The sequence below is a fragment of the Chelonia mydas genome, chromosome 5 (genome assembly GCF_015237465.2).
Source record: "Chelonia mydas isolate rCheMyd1 chromosome 5, rCheMyd1.pri.v2, whole genome shotgun sequence".
Lineage (NCBI taxonomy): Eukaryota > Metazoa > Chordata > Testudines > Cheloniidae > Chelonia > Chelonia mydas.
Window position 1 is genome coordinate 48,393,159 of NC_051245.2, and position 22,750 is coordinate 48,415,908.

Below are 22,750 nucleotides of genomic sequence, written 5' to 3' on the forward strand. Positions count from 1 at the left end.
TCAGCAATAAGCGTGTTGGAACAGTACAAATCCAGTTTGGAGTAGTTGGAGCAATACATGGTCGTCCACTTAAAATGAGAGAAGTCAGATGGGCTGGATTCCCAGGAATTCTGATCTCTGTTAAATTGTTTGTATGCAGGGTTCTACTTCAGTGGAGTCACTTCCGATTTACATCTGACATTAGAATCATGCCTTCAGTCTTTTGCTTTCAAGCATGACAGGAATGCTGATTGTTAAAAGTGATGCACTTGGCTCTGGGGCAATGGTGGGAAAGAAAGGAGTGTTCTTATTTATTGATAACAGAACTTAGTTGACTGTTTTGGAAGGAAATCCCATGTAGTGGTCTTGGTCAAAGATAATGGATGTGATAGGGGAACCTAACAGGACTGGAAATCACCAGCACTCAATGAGGGATACAGAAAAACTTTACTCAGCCTTATCCCACTCTTGGATTCTGGAAAGAGATCTAGAAAGACAGAAGCCAGCATTCTAAACATCTCTCTCTCTCTCAAAGGGGAAATAAATCTCTTAGAGTTTCGGGTACAATATGATTATTTCAGATAAGACCCTTTGATATTTCTTTAGAAATATACTTTTTGCAGGAGGGCGGGATTGGAGGGGAAATATTCGTTTCAACTGGAATTTAGTTTCTTGCTGGTCACTGAGAGGTTCAACAATTTGTCTTCATTTTCAGCTGAAATAAACAGATAACGGAAAGTCTGTTTCAGGACAACTATTGCTTCTATGGCCAGTCTCTGGAAGGAATGTTCTCAGAGCTAATGCTCCTTCCCTCCTGTGTTCAGGATATGTGCTAGAAGTCTGGAATATATTGGTATACGCATTCCATAGTCAGTTAGGACTGGTGAAGAAGACTGAAGGTGCAGAAAGGAGCATTGTCACCCATTTGTATATTTTCTATACAGAATAAGCAAAAATTAAATCCTCTTATTGGCTTCCTTGTGTGATTATGAAAAATTAGCTTATACAAAAAAATTGTCTTCAGAAGTCTAGGAAGAACATTTATGGAACTGTTTGCTTTTAGGAAAACATGAAATATTTTATCTTCTTTGCCAGCTTTTGTGTGCACTAATTTGAAAAATGTTTGGGGAAAGAGACATTTTAATTGCTTAGTAAATGCTTTATATTATTATGACTTCATAAGTCAACAGCCTTCTATGTTTTTCTTTTGCCCTGTTTTCCTCCCCTTGTATCCTCCTCTGATCTTTCAAAATTCATTAGGACTGGCTTTGAAGGCTCAGATGCTCTGCTTTTAGCAATTTTCTGAAGGCCAGTTTTAGAAAAAGCAATTAGAAGCCCACTCAAATATACATTTAAAATCCACTGGAGTCAGATTATTCTTGTAACATTCATTGCTAGGAATAGATTAGCCAATATTGTTAGTATCTGTAAAATTCAGAACCATCTCTTTGCTGAATTTCCTTTTCTATCAAAACACCCTTCTTCTTGTTTTGTCCAGAGAACAGTTAAAGAACAGTTCCACAACAGATGGTATTTATTAATTCTTTGAAATAATGAGCAAATAAAGTAATATGTTCCAACCAACGAGATACTATGGCACAAGATTACCCCTGTATTAAGCATTTGGAATTTTGAGTATTGTTGATTACTGTAAGTATAAACAGCATAAATCATCTTGTAAATTATATATTACATGTTTATTATGGGTGCAGTTTTTTTTTTGAAAATTTACATTTTATGAAAAATCAGAAGTATTTACAAATTTTTGTAAGATAAATTTGTATTGTTCTAATTTACACTCCAAAGTATTAATAATCCATACAAACCTCAGATCCTTTAGGATTGTTTAAAAATTCATTTTCTCAATAGGAGGCAGCTACAAAGGTTATCACCGTATACACAAGCAAGAACCAGCTTGCTACATACATTTCTCATCAAATATCTAATTTTTTTTACACTGTTTATGGATTTCTCTACAAAAAGTCTATATAAATTTGTATGGCTTCAAAATTGTAATGTGTACCCATTACAAATGTATGTTTTAATCACATGGTATGAATGCTAGTTTAAAATTGTTGAAACTTAACTAATTGCATAAATTTAGAAATTTAAGTAGTACTTGATTAAAAATGGAGAGTAAAATAATTCTTGGATTTCAATAATAAAATAACTGTCAGGTTAAACACACTGTTTGATTGCAAAGCAGATTACAATTAAGATTCCAGTAAAAGACTGTACCATTTTAAATGCCAATTACAATAAGAATTAGATATTCTAGTTATGTTCATCATTCAGTAAAGAGTAATATTTTAGCAAATTAAGAGCCATATGTACTGCTCCAGTCAAATTTAATTCAGGGTTGTTATAACAAGGAATACATATAAAAAGCACATACTGTACTGTATATTGTTTAACAATGGACTCTTTTGTCTGTAATGTGTATCATGAATCAGAACTTACATAAGTGTCTAAGGGTCCTGAAAATTCACCTGTGTAAAGCTTAGCAGTCCAATTTGTTAGTGGTTTTACATGAATTATTACACAAACAAAAAATTTATTATTGCTTCCAGTATATAATCTGAATAGACACTGATATTCAGAATTATAATATACAGTTCCCATTTGCAGGTTATTAAATTATTCTGCCCCAAAACATTTGATTTCTGCACTTAATAAGGACTTGTTTAACAACAGCACAATACATGACAGATTTTTGAAGTTACTAACTGGTTTCAAGAAATGCTACCGATGTGTCACTTCAGATCACTTCCCTATATTTTACATATGGCAAATAGATTAGGTGACAATACAAACATACAAATTGGTAGTTTTTCAGTGAAGCTTAAATTAATAATGCAAATGGCAGCACTTTTGTTGCTGTTGCCAAAAATATACCTTTCTAAAATGCTATTCCTCACAAAGCACAACGTTTACATTCATGTCACAAGTCCATAAAGCACTTGAATCTTCAACAACTTAGTAGTCAGAGTGAAGGGAAATGCTACATTTGTTTTAAAAATTATCCTGTTTTTATCATTCTTTATGCATCTTCAGAATTCACACATCTTTGGTGAGATTAAAGTTGAAACTTTGACACTGAGTTTTTCTGTGATTATATTAAAGTCTTGCGCTATGCATTTCCCTCTACAATGGCTGCATTTATTGCAATTACCCCATAACGAAGTAATCCAGTATTTTAAACATTTTACAAAGCAACCTCCAGTTATTGTAAATATACCTTCTAAATCCTACTCAAAGGAATTTTATGAAGTTCTATGCACTACACATAAACACCACGGTATGGAAGAGCCAGACTGAAAAAGGAAGTGAGGCACAACAACAACAAATCGGACAGGCACAGTTTAAAAAAAAGGCACAAATGTTATGTAATCCATATAAAAATAAATTAAGTCTACAGCATTAATTCAAACGATCACAACTCCCATAAAATTTACTAACAGCAGAAGTAAGTATCTCTGCTGTCTTTTGCAATTTTTAACACATTGCACTTAGAAAAAAAATTAAATCTTATATATAAAACAATTTACACTTTAATATATGGTACATGGGAATCACATACTTTTGTATACATCTCTTTCTAACAACTGATTTTATAGCACATGAATGCAACGTAAGTGGGTGGAGAGATTATCTTTGCCTCTGTTTGCTTTGCACAATGGCAATTAAGGAAACTGAAAACTTACATTTGAATATTATTTATGCAAAGCTAATATATTTCGTGCTTGCTCTCCTAGTTTTTTAAGTTTAATGTTTACAGTATAATATAGTTTCATACATTTTCAATATAGCTAATGATTAGTATTTTGACTTAAGTTTATATAAATTTACTAAAATCTGAATAAACAAGTTTCCTAACGATTGTAGTTGATCATTTACAAAACAGTGTTGAAGTTCACTTCAGTGCTAATATAAAGTAATAACATTTTTTTCCCAAAATGACTTCTTTAAAAAAGTGCATTTTTCTTATTTTGTAGTGAGCCCCCAAACAGGTCAAAGTTTAAAAAAATTAATGCATGTTAAAATAGTGTTTGAAAGGTAGAGAAAATAGAGTGAGCTTCTTGTGCTCCTTTGATCCAATGATTTCCACAGGTTCATCAGCAATCTGCCATATATCGTCCTGAAAAAATATAAATAGCCTTTTGCAATTATAATATTTATAGTAATTATGTTTTACAACAAACAAGACTATAAAACATTAGATAAAGGAAAATTTCAGTATTTTTGTTTTCACCTATAGTAAGCACCAATAACTATTTTCATTATGCATCACATACGTACTCCATGTTTATATACCAGATAATCAGTAGACAAAGTATAAAAATGCTCCATACAGATAATTAGAAAAGTCAGAGTTACATTAGTAAATCATGTTAGTTCAAAAATATAAAAATCTCAGTTTCTTACCAGTGGCAAATCTCTTCTTAACTAGGGAAAGCCGATAGCCAGTGCCTACTAGCTCTACATCTACACCTGAAAGGGTGCTTCCCTCACTAATGAATTGCACTGCAAGTGTAGCTGGTTTACTGGGTCCTTCTAAAAGATCAAATTTTGCCCTCAGGGATCCAGAACCTATAAAAATAATGACAAAATTAAATGTCTTGAGATTATAAAATAAAACAATCCATTTCACAAAACACAAGTAATAGGCAGTGCACTAATATAAAGATCTCTAATTTCTGGGAGTGTAGGAATGTATATACACATTTCCATAACAGATCACATCATTGGTCTATTTGTCCAGTATTCTGCTTAACGCAGTGACCAATATATAAGGATGCTTCAGAGAAAGGCAGCACACAATCTACATAGCTGTATGTGGAAGAAAATTTTCTTCCTGAGCTTCAGGTGATCAATCACCTGAAATGTATTTAACTCTCCTATAATAACTGTTTAAGCTTGTTGAACTGCAAATGTAGCTAATCATCATATAGAATAATAGGAAACACAGGCGGGTATGGACTTTGATAGGTCATCAAGTCCAGCCCCTTGGACCGAGGAAGGTCCAAGTAAACCAAGACCATCCATGACAGGTGTTTGTCCAGCTTCTTCTTAAAAACCTCCAATGATTACACAATAATAAAACAGAGGGATTATATTTTAATATTTGTGTATACAAATTTACCCTACCTGTAAACTCAACTGTGAAAAGTGGGAAATTTTCATAAAATATCATAGTAAACTATAACAACAAATGTCAATGGGAAAAGGTGCAAAAGAGAGATAAAAAACAGAATTAGTCCACACAAAAAGGCCTACTTTTGTAACTGAAGGACTGTGTTAAAATAATGCCTGGTAAATAAAAGTGTGGATCCAAACATCGGTGCATCAAAATTAGTGTGTCAGAAATTAGGCCTAATAAGTGGACAATTTAATGAGAGGATGGGCAATATTCCGCCCACCATTCCCTTTTGGGGCTCTTAAAGAAAAACACCACCACCACTTTTTGGAGAAAATTAGCAACCCCCGCCAAAACAGCTGCCAAGAACTGTTGCAGCAAGCTTTAGCATCATGGCTGCCCCCATCCACGTTCTCCTCTGACCCCAGAATCCAGTGACACACCACTGTGCCATCATCACCTTAATCCATAAACTACTGATTTATGTTGGTATAACTATGTCACTTGGGTGTGGAAAATCCACATCCCCGAGCAATGCAGTCATACTAAATGAATTCCTAGTGTAAACAGCGCTATGTCAACAGGAAGGTTTCTCTTGGGGAGCTGGAGTACTTACGCTGATGGGAGAAGCTCTCCTGGGAGTATAGTAGCATCTTCACTAAGCGCTGCATTGGTGCTGCTGCAGCACTTTGTGAGTAGATAAACCCTAAGAGATGTCCTGACCAGACTGGGCCACAAGAGGGACCCAGATGATACCTCCACCTCCAGGAGCTCTGGCTCAATCCCAAATACTACCTAGAATGTGAGACTTGGTCTGACTGACACTGACACACACACAATCCTTTTCCTTCCCTATCTTACTGCTTCTCTTTCCTTTCTCTCCTGTTTTTCCTTCTGGTTAAGAAGTCTGGCTTAGCCACTCAAGACTGTATATTTTGCAACACTGCTGTAAACCGGTAACCAGAAAGGCAGCTAAAAGCAATGCTCTAAACAACCCCATGCTGATACGAGTTTGCCTGGTTTTGGAGTGGCTGATAAGATCTTGTGTTATGACTGTGTTTCTCCAGCAATCAGGCTGCAAGTAAAAGTAAACACTAGAGACAGAAGCTGGGTTTTCTACCTGTGCTGCTCTTTTCTCTCCCCTTTTGTGTGTTCATCTTGTTTTGTCTTCTAGGAAAGAGGATTGGACTTTAACAGCAGCTCCAACTCATTTCAACTAATCTTTTCTCTTTCCCCCCGCCAAAAGGACAGTTATCGCTATATAAGGGACTGTGAAACAAGGGTTTTTTTTCCTTCTTAATCTACAGGGAAAGGGAACAAGGGATACTGTGATAGTAAAAGCATTACCTAACACTCTACATTTCAAATGCTTTAACTGATTTTCCTTCTTTTTCTGTATCTTTAATAAAGGTTTAAAAGGATTTTTAATAGTGTTTGCCCTGGTACTAAGTAGACTGAAGAATCTGTATACCAAAACCCTGAATCTTGTTTAAAATTGTTCAGTGTTTGGCAGTTTCAGAGTCATGTTCTGAATGGTCACCTCTGGGTCCATTTATTCCATTCTAAATTAATACAACAGTTCTTATAAAGCACACTTCATCAGCAGATCTCAAAGTGCTTTACAAAGGAGGTAAGTACCTAAATCTAATCAGTGTTTGTCTCAATGGCCTGGGTGTACCTACACTGGCAAAACTTGTAAACGTTTTCTGGGCCAGTGGAGTTCCATTGGAAAATGCTGTAATGTAAATAAGGGAACTGTACCACTTCAGAAACATGCTTATATATTTTTCTAGTGTAGACAAGGCCATTGTGACAGTGAATTCTCATGTTTCATAGACTCATAGATATTAAGGTCAGAAGGGACCATTATGATCATCTAGTCTGACCTCCTGCACAATGCAGGCCACAGAATCTCACCCACCCACTCCTGCAATAAACCTCTCACCTACGTCTGAGCTATTGAAGTCCTCAAATCATGGTTTAAAGACTTCAAGGTGCAGAAAATCCTCCAGCAAGTGACCCGTGCCCCAAGCTACAGAGGAAGGCGAAAAATCCCCAGGGCCTCTTCCAGTCTGCCCTGGAGGAAAATTCCTTCCCGACCCCAAATATGGCGATCAGCTGAACCCTGAGCATGTGGGCAAGATTTACCAGCCAGATACCCAGGAAAGAATTCTCTGTAGTAACTCAGATCCCACCCCATCTAACATCCCATCACAGGCCATTGGGCCTATTTACCATGAATATTTAAAGATCAATTAATTGCCAAAATCATGTTATCCCATCATACCATCTTCTCCATAAACTTATAGAGTTTAATCTTAAAGCCAGATAGGTCTTTTGCCTCCACTGCTTCCCTTGGAAGGCTGTTCCAGAACTTCACTCCTCTGATGGTTAGAAACCTTCACCTAATTTCAAGACTAAACTTCCCGATGGCCAGTTTATATCCATTTGTTCTTGTGTCCACATTGGTACTGAACTTAAATAATTCCTCTCCCTCTCCGGTATTTATCCCTCTGATATATTTATAGAGAGCAATGATATCTCCCCTAAGCCTTCTTTTGGTTAGGCCAAACAAGCCAAGCTCCTTGAGTCTCCTTTCATAAGGCAGGTCTTCCATTCCTCAGATCATCCTAGTTGCCCTTCTCTGTACCTGTTCCAGTTTGAATTCATCCTTCTTAAACATGGGAGACCAGAACTGCACACAGTATTCCAGATGAGGTCTCACCAGTGCCTTGTATAACGGTACTAACACCTCCTTATCTCTACTGGAAATACCTCGCCTGATGCATCCCAAGACTGCATTAGCTTTTTGCACGGCCATATCACATTGGCGGCTCATAGTCATCCTGTGGCCAACCAATACTCCAAGGTCCTTCTCCTCCTCCGTACTTCTAACTGATGCGTCCCCAGTTTATAACTAAAATTCTTGTTATTAATCCCTAAATGCATGACCTTACACTTCTCACTATTAAATTTCATCCTATTACTATTACTTCAGTTTACAAGGTCATCCAGATCCTCCTGTATGATATCCCAGTCCTTCTCTAAATTGGCAATACCTCCCAGCTTTGTATCATGTGCAAACTTTATTAGCACACTCCCACTTTTTGTGCCAAGGTCAGTAATAAAAAGATTAAATAAGATTGGTCCCAAAACCGATCCCTGAGAAACTCCACTGGTAACCTGCCCCCAGCCTGACAGTTCACCTTTCAGTATGACCCGCTGTAGTCTCCCCTTTAACCAATTCCTTTCAATTTTCATACTGATCCCCATATTTTCCAATTTAACTAATAATTCCCCATGAGGCACCGTATCAAACGCCTTACTGAAATCTAGGTAAATTAGATCCACTGTGTTTCCTTTGTCTAAAAAATCTGTTACTTTCTCAAAGAAGGAGATCAGCTTGGTTTGGCACGACCTAGCTTTTGTAAAACCATGTTGTATTTTGTCCCAATTACCATTGACATCAATGTCCTTAACTACTTTCTCCTTCAAAAATTTTTCCAAGACCTTGCATACTACAGATGTCAAACTAACAGGCCTGTAGTTACCCGGATCACTTTTTTCCCCTTTCTTAAAAATAGGAACTATGTTAGCAATTCTCCAGTCATACGGTACAACCCCTGAGTTTACAGATTCATTAAAAATTCTTGCTAATGGGCTTGTAATTTCATGTGCCAATTCCTTTAATATTCTTGGATGAAGATTATCTGGGCCCCCCGATTTAGTCCTATTAAGCTGTTCGAGTTTCGTTTCTACCTCAGATATGGGGATATCTACTTCCATATCCTCATTCCCATTTGTCATGCTACCATTATCGCTAAGATCCTCATTAGCCGCATTAAAGACTGAGGCAAAGTATTTGTTTAGATATTGGGCCATGCCTAGATTATCCTTAACCTCCACTCCATCCTCAGTGTTTAGCGGTCCCACTTCTTCTTTCTTTGTTTTCTTCTTATTTATATGGCTATAGAACCTTTTACTATTGGTTTTAATTCCCTTTGCAAGGTCCAACTCTACTTGACTTTTAGCCTTTCTCACTTTATCCCTACATGTTGACCTCAATAAGGTAGCTTTCCTTGCTGATCCCTCCCATCTTCCGCTCCCTGTATGCTTTCTGCTTTTTCTTAATCACCTCTCTGAGATGCTTGCTCATCCAGCTTGGTCTACAACTCTTGCCTATGAGTTTTTTCCCCTTTCTTGGGATGTAGGCTTCCGATAGCTTCTGCAGCTTTGATTTGAAGTAATCCCAGGCCTTCTCTGCCTTTAGATCCATAAGTTTTTCAGTCCAATCCACTTCTCTAACTAATTTCCTTAATTTTTGAAAGTCAGCCCTTTTGAAATCAAAAACCCTAGTCACAGATTTATTTTTGTTTATCCTTCCATTCAGTTTAAACTGAATTAGCTCATGATCACTTGAACCAAGGTTGTCCCCTACAACCATTTCTTCTCTGAGGTCCTCACTACTCATCAAAACCAAATCTAAAATGGCATCCCCTCTTGTCGGTTCAGCAACTACTTGATGAAGGAATCCATCAGCTATCGCATCTAGCTGAAAATCTGAGCCCTATTATTATTACTAGCACTTGTCCTCCAGTCTATATCTGGGAAGTTAAAGTCTCCCATGATCACGCAGTTTCCATTAGTATTTAATTCATTAAAAACATTAAAGAGGGCTCTATCCATATCCAGATTAGATCCCGGCGGTCTATAGCACACCCGAAGCACTATCACAGGGAAGACTCTAGTCTTCAACCAGAGAGGATGGTTCTAGACTATTCTCAGTGGTAGAAGAGGACAGGACAAGGAGTAATGGTCTCAAGTTGCAGTGGGGGAGGTTTAGGTTGGATATTAGGAAAAACTTTTTCACTAGGAGGGTGGTGAAACACTGGAATGCGTTACCTAGGGAGGTGATAGAATCTCCTTCCTTAGAAGTTTTTAAGGTCAGGCTTGACAAAGCCCTGGCTGGGATGATTTAATTGGGGATTGGTCCTGCTTTGAGCAGGGGGTTGGACTAGATGACCTCCTGAGGTCCCTTCCAACCCTGATATTCTATGAATGCCTCCCAGTGGCCATACATCCCAAAGCCCTCCTAAGAGCACCACTGCCTGACCCATTTGTTGATAGTCATAACCTTGTCAGACCTTTGTTGCCCTTCTCTAGGAACAGGCAGAATCCCACTGAAGATCACCTGAGCCTCGATTTCCTTAAGTGTCTTCCCCAGCCTGGCATAGTCTCCCCTGACATGTTCCAGCGAGAATCTACCAGTATCATTTGTTCCCACATGAAGGACGATCAGTGGATTCTTTCCCGCTCCCTTTAGGATCCTCTTCAACCTCAGGTCCACTTCCCGTATCTTAGCATCTGGAAGACCGCACACCCTTCTAGTCTCTGGATCAGCTCTGGTTACAGGCCTGTCCATTCTTCTCAGTAAGGAGTCCCCGCTCACAAAGATCTGCCTTTTCCTGGTGATGGTGCGATTCTTTGGTTTATCCCGTTCCCTCTGGCTGCATGTTCTTTCCATTCCTATTCTCCCTTGTAATCCTCTTCAACCCATCCCGTATCCTCCTGGGGCTCATATTTGGTGTAGTCTCCACTGACTCTTCCCCTTTTCCTACAGTACTAGCCACTCTTCTCTTCTTCCTTGCCCTTCAACCTTCAGTGACCACCTGCTGAGCCCCTTCTTCATTTTCCAACTCTGAAAACCTGTTCTTGAGCTCTATTTCTCCTTCACTAGCCTGTCTTTTCCTCTGCCCAGTTCTCTTAGTCACATGCTTCCACTGTCCATTTTCTTCACCCAAACGTCTCCCCTCAGAGCTCTTCAGCCCTGCTTCCACCTGCAAGTCTGAGCTTTTCCCTTCAGCTGCCTCATGTCTTTGCTCCATAATCCGCTTGAACCCCCTTCTAAACTCAACCAGACTTTCCACCTGCCTCTCCAATCCTCGGATCTTTTCTTCCATCAGCTCTATCAGACGGCACTTCATGCAGACGAAACTCTTTCCAGGTACCCCCTCCAGGATCACGTACATACCGCAGCTTCCACATCCAGTCCTATTCATTGTGTCTTCCACTACATGGGTCACTCCCACTGCTGCCTCTGTATCTGTCATAGCCTTCCCACCTAAATCCTGTTAATCTGGGGGAAACAAACCACACCAAAACACCAGCACCCACAGAAAAAACAAACCCCAAACAAGCACCGCAATACAAACTCCCCTTGGAAACTCCCACTCAAACTCCCCTGTTTACAGCTCTTTTTGCTGGCTCCTGTGCCACTGCACATTCAATATACAATGAATAAAGATTTATTTCCTTCTTTTAGTTCTAAAGAAGCGTTCCCTTGTTTTCATATTATAGAATAGGAGGAAAAAGGAGCACTCAATGACTTCCACTATTTCCTTCAAAATTAAATAAGTCTCCCTTTTGGAAGTTAATTATTCCTAGTCCACATATTTTCTCTTTGAAGTCAACAGGAGCTGTGGTTGCTTGACATTGCTGAAAATCTTACTGGGGTTGATGCAGGTATTACTGGCCTGTGTTATACAGAATGTTATGCTACCTGATCCCAGCTGTACCTCTTCTGGCCTTAAAAACAATTCCCACCTCTGCCACTCACTCTGTGACATACAAGGCAAATCAATTTATATGCACTTTCCCATAACAGTATCCACCTTTGCAAAGTACTTTTAAATCTACTGATGAAAAACTTTTTCTGTTTTTCATGTGCATGTTTGCCGACTCAGCTGCTACAAACTTCCACCTGACCACTGCCCAGATCTTTGCAGCTGCACAGCCACATGGTGTTTGGCCACAAGAAACTGCAACATGTTCTAATACATTAAACACTGGACAGGGCAAAGAACTCCAACATTTTATTCTGGTATTAGCAATCTTTCTCTGTCTGTGGCCTTGGTCAAGCTACTTAACTTTTATGTCTTAGTTTCCACTATCTGTAAAACTGGGATAATACAATTTTTTCCTATCTCAGAAGTGGTGTGACAAATAGTTAATATTTATTAACTGCTATGTAGTAAGTGCTGAAGGTTATTATTTATATAGAAAGACAGTTGGGTACGAATGTGAAGACAATGCAATACAGATGCCAGCATTACGAAGTTGAGGAAACGTCAGAACAGGAACAATGGGTATTGAGACAACGGCATATGGGACAGAGCAAGGAAAAGGTGAACAGAGTATGTGGTAAATATGAATGAAAATGAGAGATATTGACTCATGCTATGGCATCTTTCCTCCCTCCTTCGTATCTAGGTGGTGATGCTTATATGCCATTGATATTGGCATCTTAGAATTAGATGACATAGGAGATACTGCTTTAGAAAGTAAGTGGACAGAAAAGATAGAGAGAAAAAAAACCATTGACAAAAATGAGAAAAAATATTTGGAAATGGACAGAATGTATCAGACATGGAGAGAAAAAGTAGATAAAAATGGATGGAGTGAGCAAGCAAGAAAAGAGAACTTTTAGACTATCAGTGTTTTCTTTTGACTCTCTCTATTGCTGATCCATACTCCTGTCCCAGGTTAATAAAATTGTAAGTTACATAAAATGCAGAATGTGATCTTAGTAACTAATATTTATCTAACTATTGTACACTTTCTGCTTAGCTCAACAATTAAACTATGCAAAAATGGCATTAAAAATTAACTTTCCTTGAACAGCTCTTCACTTCCATATGGTACTGAAACAGGCAAAACTTGCAATGTACTGTATATTTTCCTCATCGATGGCAATGATTAGTCATTAGAACTGCTAGCTGCTCTGGAGTAGTTTCACCATTTCTTCTCCAATAGCTGCTTCATTAACAACTATATTTTGTGCTCCCAATTAACAATAAAATAAACCAGTCAACTAACCTGAGATTTTAAGATTAGATTTATTCAAAAACAACCCATTTATAATCTTGAAGAATTTAGGTTTTTTTTTTAAACAAACATTTCAGGAGAATTAGGAAGTAACATCTGGGAACAGTTTCAGTTTCTTCTGTGTTATTTGCGAAGTGCTGACAACATTCTTGGTGCTTTATAAGACAAAAAATGAACACTTCCTATTCCACGCAGTTTTAAATCAGAGAAAGAGAGAGAGACACACACACAGCAGGATTATTTGCCAAAAGCTGGGAATGGGCGACGGGATGAATCACTTGATGATTACCGGTTCTGTTCATTCCGTCTGGGGCACCTGGTCTGGCCACTGTCGGAAGACAGGATACTGGGCTAGATGGACCTTTGGTCTGACCCAGTATGGCAGTTCTTATGACATACTGGGATTTCAAGGAGAAGTAAGGTAGAGAGTTTTATTTATTTATTTTGGCTGATAATTCAGCTTTTGGGCTATGTAAACAGCATTTTCAAGGTGAATTTGAATGTGGTGGTGGCAGCTTGGTAAATCAGATGAGAGGACAATCCAGGAATAGAAGATCACATGCAAAAGGATGCAGACACCAGAGTGGGAAAAGTAAAACACAAAGCAAAATGATAAAAATGTATTTCTTCTAATTAAATAGTTTATTTCTATATAATAAAATTACCAACACCACACTCAAACTTACCTCCATTCTCTGATTTTTCTGAAATACCAGATATTTTCCAAAAAGCTTTCATTTGTTCTGCATTCCTAAAAGAGAAAGCTAGTTACTCACCAACAACAGAAAGTTTTAGAATATATTCCTGCCCTAGATCCATTCACCTGGTGACCCTGGAACCGCTGAAAACAGTTAGCCCTAAGAAGGGATCCTTGTACTAAACTCAATTTAGACAGAGGTTATACAAAGGCATCCCTTTCCCCCTGCTCTCCGAAATTCAGCTGTCTGAAAAATAAGTCTACAAAGAGGCACAGGTTGAAGTGAATAAGTGTGGCTCTGTGGAGGTAGTATATTTAGATAAATTACTGAAAAGTAATCTCATTTTCTCATGCATAAAATTACCTTCCCACAGATAATCTCTGAAGAGAGGTTAAGCAGCAGTAGATGAAGAAGGTGGAGGAGGGACTGTAAAACAGTTCCCCCAAAGCAGACATTAGAACTAGCTTCAGCATCCAAAGCACATACCAACCTATATGTAGATACGAGAGCTGACCAAAGGCTGACAATTCCATTTTGTGACAACTTTTGAGGTTTTGAAATTATAGCCTGGTAGTTAGGGTACTGGCCTGGTATGTAGGAGACAGTTTCAAGTCCCTGCCCTGCCTGATTCAGAGTGGAGTTTTTCATTCCAGATCACCTGTGATGGGGATGTATACCCCACACAAGCAACAAAGGAATAATGTAGACCTGAGGTCCAGTTATGCTATCTGGCTGCACCTGGAGGGTGGGTCAGACCAAATTAAAGATGAGTCCCAGCTGTGAGAAGAACTGAGTGGGTAGTATGAAATGAGGAAATCTGGAGCAGAAGAGGGGCTGCAGGGAGAGAGGGAGGAACTCCAGGACTAAACAGTGGAAAGACCAGGAAGGTCAAGGAGGAAACTCGGGGAAGAGTTGACCCTGGGATCCTCTACTGAGTTGCAAAGGTTGGCAAGAGGCCAGGAGAGAGACTGAGCAGTCACCAGTGTGGCACAGGATCTGGCAGTGAGCCCTAACAGAAAGGCAGGATCTAGACTTTCAGAGAGAGGTGGGAGGTGTTCAGCTGAGTAACTATGTAAAGAAAAAATAAGAGGGTGAAAGGGCAAGCCTGACGAGGTCAGAAGTTGGGTTAAACGGCACTTTTGGTGTGGGATTTATTGGTGGGGGGAAAGGAGGGCTGAGAGTCCTGGCTTTAGAGAGGCCAGCTGACAGACTTGGTAGGAAGAAGTCCAGGAAGATGGCAGCATGGAGTCTGACACAGTGAATCCTGATTGCCTGTCCTAGGGTCTCTGGACTGAAACGCAATGTAGTGGGAGAGCCTGGGCTCCCCCAGCAGCCACTGGTGAGGTGGTACAAAGCCCTGGAGAAGGGGATATGGACTACTGGAAGCCCTGAGAAAAGGGTGTACTGACTACTGAGCCCAGAATTGAGGTAGCAGACCAGCCAGAGGGACTGGACAACTTGTTATTTGGATGTTGTTACACTGGGAGGCCTGGGACTAAACATGATCTGGGCAGAGGGCTGAGTCATGAGAATCAGCAGACTGCAGGGATGCTAGAGGAGGAGAGCCTGTTATGCCACACCCAACTGTGGGGGCGGGTAGCTCCAACATTGAGTCCATTCTTCCACAACCCCAGATCAGGGACTTGAACCTGGGTCTTCCGCATCCCAGACCTCCAACTACCCAGCTAGAGTCTCTCTCCTTTTTTCTTTACCCAAACATCTTCCCAACAAAGGATCTGTGGAAACCAATACATCTCCATGAAACATTCTATCTTTGCAAAGTGTTCTGACCAGCTCTAGTAAATACTTTGCACAGCTCAGAGATTAAAGCATTATTCAGGTAGGCTGCAAAAGCTGCCATAGTCCTACTGGAATAATTTAACAATCATTTGGTAATTGTACCGCTCCTTGAAAATAGCAGTCCTGAACAACAAGGAAGATTCAGCTTGTCAGCTTCTATAATTAAAATGATTCTTCTACAGTACTTCCTCAAAGCACAATATTAAAAAATTGATTAATTCCAGAAAAACTGGAAACTATCCAGATAACACCACAGCACTTGCACCACATCAGTTTGTGAAGCAAGGCAAGGTTCAGATGAAAAAAAATCAGACAACTTTTAGAAAGAACCTTGAAACACAAAGCATCATAATTTTGTCTTTATGAAAAATTCTTCCATTCTGAGTTCTTACCACAATGAAAAGCAGCAAACATACGTAAAATTTAAAGATTTGAGTAATATGATTTTATATTATATTTACTAAAGCTAGTTCAAATTTTTCAAGTGTTTGAATTAAACACAATTTGGATAAACTTCAACAAAACTGTGAAAAATTTCCCCTGGTTTTTCTGTTGACTACAGAACAGGTCACAATATTTTGACTTTAACTTTCTTTATTTAGAAAAATCAAGAAAAATTTTGATTTTTTTTTTCAATTCGTCCCCCAATTCCCATTTTTGAGCAATGCTAGTATTTCCCTTTATTTTTTCCTGATGAATGCCATTTGTAACTGTTACAGTTCTTTGTTTTCACTTTGTGCAATATATTAATCACCCCTCCCCCCAAAATCTGCCTCATCTCCATTTATAGGTGTCCTGAGGAAAACAAACTTTATTTGAAAACACCACAGAGAAAAAACAAATGACTAATTACTACAAGAAAAAGGTACAGGAAAACTTTCTGCAAATTTTAAAGAAATAGATGGCAAATTGATACCAAGCCACAGACCAGCAGTTCTCTAATTTGTCTACAAGTGAAACTAGACCTCAAGGAGAAAAATGTGCACCTTTATATAACCTCAGTGTTGGTGCTGACCTCTGTAGCCATGGCAGCAGGTGGGTTAACTGCTTCCAATGATTACACTGTTCACATGACATGACATACAAATTCAACAACATGATCTGTGGAAGCAATTTCAAATGAAATGGCCATTAGTTTAGAAGATGTTACACTCAGTTTAGTGCAAAATACAGCCAGTGAAAAATCTGTCCAAAAGAGCACAGATAGTTGCATTGGCTTGAGCTGCTCTACTATGGTTGGAATGAGTGCATGTTTTCAATTTGAATTAATATAAATTGACTGGGTATTGTCTATGTTTTGGAGTGAAAACTAGTACTATCTAATAAGTTTACACACTATCAAAGGGTTTAAAATAAGTTACTACAGCGATTGCAAAAAACTCTCAAGATTTCTTTTCAAGATTCACATAATGTTAACAAGTGTACTGAAAGAAATTTGATACTATAACAGAAATGCACTGAATTTACCATTTTGCAGGGGGAAGTGACTGCATGTTTGTTACTCCTCCGTCTACCGGTACGACAACCTGTATGTTAGACAGCATACTAGGCACAGTCATAGATTCTGGGTTGTATTTGTAATCCACTCTTACATCAGTAGTGCTAGCATTACATTTCCAGTAAGTTGCAAGATTCAAGGGAGTGGACTGGATACCATTTGAAGATACCTTTTAAAAAATAAAATTAAATATCTATTTACTTATTGTAAGAATTATGGAACTATGTTAGCAACAATTGAGTTTCTAACTCTGTTATAAATCCTGGTTATATCTGAGATAAATGCAAATTAATAATCACTAATGCTCTTTTGGGAGAGGAAGGTCTCATTCAAAAAGTATCACTTAATGACACACAATTGAGATTATCCGTCCATCTATCCAATCGTGCCTTATAACTAAATGGGATATTCTCGGCTTAATTGGGAACAACATCCAAGCCAGACTGGGCTCAGCAGCTTTTATCTCTTAATTCCACAGACTGCTTTTGTCAGACTTATTTGGAGGCGTGGGAAAGGAGGGGGGATTAACTGTCTCCCCTCCACCCCCCAAATTCCCTTCCCTTTCTGGCTCTTCCAATACAAAACATTTGTGTCAGTTTAGTTTTTAAGTTGTCTTTTGTATTCTACATTGCACTGAAGAAATCTGCCTGGAGAGGTCTTATTTTCTCTCATCCACTTGTGGACCATAATGATTTAATTGACAGAGGGTAACTTACAGTCATGGGACAGTTATCACAAAAGTACAATTAAAAACAACTTTTGCCTACCAGTTGAAGCACACATTTGGCTGCTTCTGTAGGCTGAGCACATCACAGACACCAGGGGCTCTCTGTATCCCTATATTCCCCTTACAAGCTCCCTGTGAGCCACCTTCCCATCCTCTTTTATTTCAGACACCGCTACCTTCTCCCTTATGCCAGGGGATCTGGGTGTCCCTAATGGCTCCCTCATGTCTGGGACTCTGTGCTTCCCCATTATCCCCCCCTGCACATCAGGTTCCCCCACTCTCCCCCAGCCTCCAAGCCAGGGCTCTGTGTGCCCCCTCATTGTCTTATACTAGGGTCCCCCATTATCCACCCAAGGATTCTGTATGCCCCCGCCCCCACATCCCAGGGACTCTTTGTGCCCCCCATACTCCCTTTCCCCCCACCAATATCAATGTCTCCCATTCTCCCCTTGCAAGGGTTCTGAGTGGCCCTCTCCTTCCCCACCCTATGCTAGGGGCTTTAGGTGCCTCCCTCTTCCCTGGTCTCCCACATTCCCTCCCAGGACAGGGGCTCATGTGCATCCCCTATTCCCATCTCACCAGATGTTGTGTGCCCCCTTCCTCCATGCCAGGGGCTCTACATGCCCCCCATGACCCTTTCCTTTCCCTCCCTCACACTCTCCTTTTCAGGGCATCAACATTTTTAAACTGTATTGGAAGATGGGGAGAGCTGCTATCCTGGCAAGGGGTATGGGTGCCATCAACTGGTTCTTCTATCTATAGACAATAACAGAGGCAAATGAAGCTGCTGAATGGCAGCTGCAGGGGCTCCTTGTATCCCTCATTTCTCCCTTTTGATTTTTCCAGTTTCACCAAAATCAGTAGGGTTACGCCTAGAATATTTCTTGAAAATTTGGGATTGACTGGATGCAGCATTCAAAAGTTATCACATAGACAGATGGAGAAATACCATCAAATTGAGTATAAGGTCTCACTTCCCTCTGCCAATAATAGTCAAAGGAAACAATGTTGGAACCCTGCATAAGTGTCACATGCTCAGAGCAAGTATGAGCAAACAGAAAAGTCATCAAGTCAGGAGATGCAGCAAGGAAACACCAAGGGCATAAATTGATCCAGCAGCCCGGTGAGGTCCTATGGTTTGGAACAGTTTAGTGTAGGTGTGGCTTAAGAACCATCCAACTAAACGGTGACAATCTTCCTTTATGCCCACATAAACAATAATTCTGATAGTCTCTTTACAGATGTGAAATCTGCAAAAGTTCCTTAAAAAAATAATCTCCAAATAAAAAAAATATTTACCTGATATTTTAAAACATCAACGTTATAATAGGAAGCAGATGGATTCTGCTCTGATAACTTCTTGAGGTAGACTGTGACAGCATGCATGTTCATCCAAAAATCTTTTGTACTGGAGTCACTCTGTGATTGATCACTACATATAAAATGAAGACAGGAATAGGAATAAAAATATCACTTTTCTTATGTTGGTTGTCTTAAAATTAAGTGGTAGACCTTTCCCTTTATTTCTTTTTTCAAACACACAATTAAGAGGTTGTAACATAATTGCACCTTTCAGAATATCAAGACACATCAGTTACCTATTCAATACTAGCTTTCAACACAAATACACACTCCTGGATTACAGGTGAATGCCAGTGGCACCATAGTTAAGGCTGTGTCTGGATTGTGCCTTCAAGAGGACATATTTTTAATATTAAAAAAACCTGACCTGTAGTGACACCTTGAGGGGAAAAAGCTACAAAAGAAAAAGTATCTTTAAAAATAAATTTAATCTAATGTAAGATTATAAACACTAAAATGCCTTGATCGCAATGTGGAGGTTACTTACCTGTGACTAGAGGTTCTTCAAGATGTATGGTCCCTATCTCTAGTCCACGTATGGTATGCATGCACTCTAGGCGCCAGAGATTTCTAGCAGGTGGTTTCCACTGGTTTACACCTGTACAGTTGCTTCCCTCATGCTCTATACTGAGGTTTTGAGGGGCAGCGTGGACCAACACTTCTCCAGTTCCTCCTCTTATTGCAAATCCAGTCATGATCCAAAGTAGAAGGGAAGGAGGGCAGGCAGTTGCATAGAGATCGGGACCACATATCTTGAAGAATCTTCAGTTACAGGTAAATAACCTGCTTTTCTTCTTTGTGTGGCAGTCCCAGTGTGTATTCCACACGAGTGGTAAGCAGTATTCAACCAGGTGAGAGTGCAAGGATGCAGGCAGTATAGATGTCTGTAATACTGCTGAATCTGGAGAATAATCTAGGACTAAGGCATAATCCTTTGTGAAGGTATCGATGGAACTGCAGGTTTCCATCTTACAAATGTCCAGTATAGGTACTTCTCAAAGACATGTTATTGATTTGCACGTGTTCTGCTGGAGTGGACCCTCTCCTCATCCAGGGAAGGCAGATACTGCCAACTGGTAACAAAGAGTGATACAGCTGGAGGTCCAACTAGAGAGTCCCTGAGCAGACAGCACTTGTCCCTGTAAGTGCTCTGCTACAGTAACAAATAGTCTAGTCTACCTAGTTCCCTGAGCTTTCATGTTCCAGAGCCCATAGGTCTGAGGCAGCCCTGCCATGGGGACTGTTCTGCGGCCAGAAATCTCTGGCTTCCAGGGGCCATGGCAGCACCGCCATGTGGATTATATGAGTCTGCAGCTCCATGTGGCGGTGTTTCCAAAATTATTTTCTGGAGGGATTTCTAGTTTGCAAGAAATTTCAAAACACTGAAATTTCTCACAAACCAGAAATCCTGACTTTCAGGCAGCCCTAGCTGCAATTTACAAAACAATTACTCTAGATGGGCACGGCTTTTTTCCCCTCTAAGAATTTTCAGAAGTCCTTTTGCTCATCTATATAAAAAGAAAAGGAGGACTTGTGGCACCTTAGAGACTAACAAATTTATTTGAGCATAAGCTTTCATGAGCTACAGCTCTTATGCTCAAATAAAAGGAGTACTTGTGGCACTTTAGAGACTAACAGCTTATGCTTAAATAAATTTGTTAGTCTCTAAGGTGCCACAAGTCCTCCTTTTCTTTTTGCGGATACAGACTAACACGGCTGCTACTCTGAAACCTCTCATCTATACAGTAACACAAAGTTTCTGGTCTACTGTATAAAAGATGTAGCTTAAAAAAAACCCACAACAGTAATTGTCATATCAGAAAAAGAACTTCTGTATTAACTGCAAGCTCAGAGATTTCCAAGTGAAGGCTGACACTTGATCCATCAAGCATTCCAATGTGATCCCTGTACAAAAAATGCCATGTGCCTTGAAGAGGGAGCATCAGTCTTCTTAACTTTGAAATTTCTAGTTCATTTCGGTTAGTGATCAGGTACACTCTTCATATAATTTAAACATCTATTTATGTATTTAGATAAATTAAACCTGGTTTAATTTGTAAACAGAGCTTGTCTAAAAACATTTAATTTACAAAAACTTATGTAAAGAGAAATCCACAGATTCATACAACTAGATTTTTAAGCAATTTTTGGAGTTTTAGCCATGTGGTTCCCATTATAATCAATGGAAATTTCAAGTCTAGTAATCTATGCAATTCTCATAATGGGATTGAAGTGAGAGTGCTGAACAGAAACTAAGCATAAAAAATATACAGGGCAATTTACTGGCGCATAAATCAAATTCACAGCGAAGTTTAAACAATAAGGTAGTGGAGAATTTGTTTTTAAATATAAATGCAACAATTCACATTTTAAAATTACATCGTTTTCTATTAGATAAAAAAATACAAAACCTGTATACAAGTTGTGCATTTGGAAGAATCTGCTCTAGTTTGCTTGTGTTTTTTACCCTGAAGCAGAGTACAGCTGGAGATGGGTTGCTGGTGAAGACTTTAATAATCCCACTTGGGAATGATACTGTCATATCACCAGTGATCTTCACAATACATCTGGGAGAGAGATGAGAGAAGAGCAATTCTATTACAATGGAATAAAAATAAAAATACTCAGTTCTTACTGCATGTCAAATTTCAGTATTAATCTTAAAGTAAAGATTTACTGTTTTCAGAATATTTGTATCTAAGTCATAAATTTAAAATACAAATTGATTTTAAATGAAGAGAAGGTGGCACTATGACTTATTACACTACCTCTTTCACCTCTTGGGATATGATTTAAAAATTAGATGAGGTTGCAAGTGAAATGAGTTTGGTGGATAAAGCATACAGTCTATTGGTGAACGGTTTTTTTTCCACACCACAAACACAAGGCACAACTATTTGTAGGAGATGGCTACAACTGGCATAGCAGTGGTGTTGCAGGTAGAAATGAGGTGCTTTGAGCTGCATGGGACAATTTAGACAGAGCACCTACCTGAACTATGCCTGGCCAGTGACAAATCACCATCTCATTTTCATCAGAAATTCATTTCAACGAATTTACCACATTCTTCTAAAGTTTCACCATTTTTTCCCCCATATTTAAAAGAAAAGAAAAAAGACCAATTTGTTTTCTAAGTGTAACTCAGTATAGTCAAAACAATTCACTATTTAACTAACTTCGTAGGATCTGCTCCTTTAAAGTAGGCGTTAACAGATTCAGTAAAGGCTACTGCAACAGGCAGGGTGTCCTGGTTTCCAAGGGTGACAGGGCTGGGACCACGTGAAACACCTAGAATACATATAGTTTATAGGTTTAATTTTCAAGAAGCTTATCAGCTAGATTTAAAAATGGTTGGCTACCTATGTTACTGTCACAAGAAGTCACTACCATCAGCTTCACAGCAAAGTCCAAAGTATTTTTTTTGAAAAGTATGTGGAAAAATGTATTCGAAAAACATTTCAAATAAGAATATAACACAATCAAAGTACTAAGCAACAATAAGCAACCTGAGAAAACAGGAGACTCACAATCACATTTTAAACAGATAGATACTAGGGAACACATCATACACGATACAACATAAATGGTAACATCATATTAATTAAAGCCAACAGCACCCAAAGGAAATTAAACATGTAGCTGGTACGACTCATAAAACAAACTCT

The 22,750-nt window shown here is 39.0% G+C and overlaps 1 protein-coding gene across 6 annotated transcripts in view; it reads right to left on the minus strand.

Annotated features, from left to right (window-relative positions):
• Positions 1–1,657: 1,657 nt before the first annotated feature.
• The window catches only part of FCHO2 (FCH and mu domain containing endocytic adaptor 2), a 230,456-nt gene continuing 209,363 nt past the window's right edge, over positions 1,658–22,750 (minus strand). For all 6 annotated transcript variants that reach the window (XM_037903050.2, XM_037903047.2, XM_037903046.2 and 3 more), the window contains 7 exons: positions 22,262–22,373; positions 21,497–21,652; positions 19,023–19,155; positions 16,966–17,165; positions 13,687–13,751; positions 4,405–4,569; positions 1,658–4,117 (listed from right to left, as the gene is read on the minus strand). In XM_037903050.2, coding sequence (XP_037758978.1) covers positions 4,095–4,117; positions 4,405–4,569; positions 13,687–13,751; positions 16,966–17,165; positions 19,023–19,155; positions 21,497–21,652; positions 22,262–22,373 — 854 coding nt within the window. In that variant the 3' untranslated portion in view covers positions 1,658–4,094. The remainder of the gene's footprint in view (positions 4,118–4,404; positions 4,570–13,686; positions 13,752–16,965; positions 17,166–19,022; positions 19,156–21,496; positions 21,653–22,261; positions 22,374–22,750) is intronic.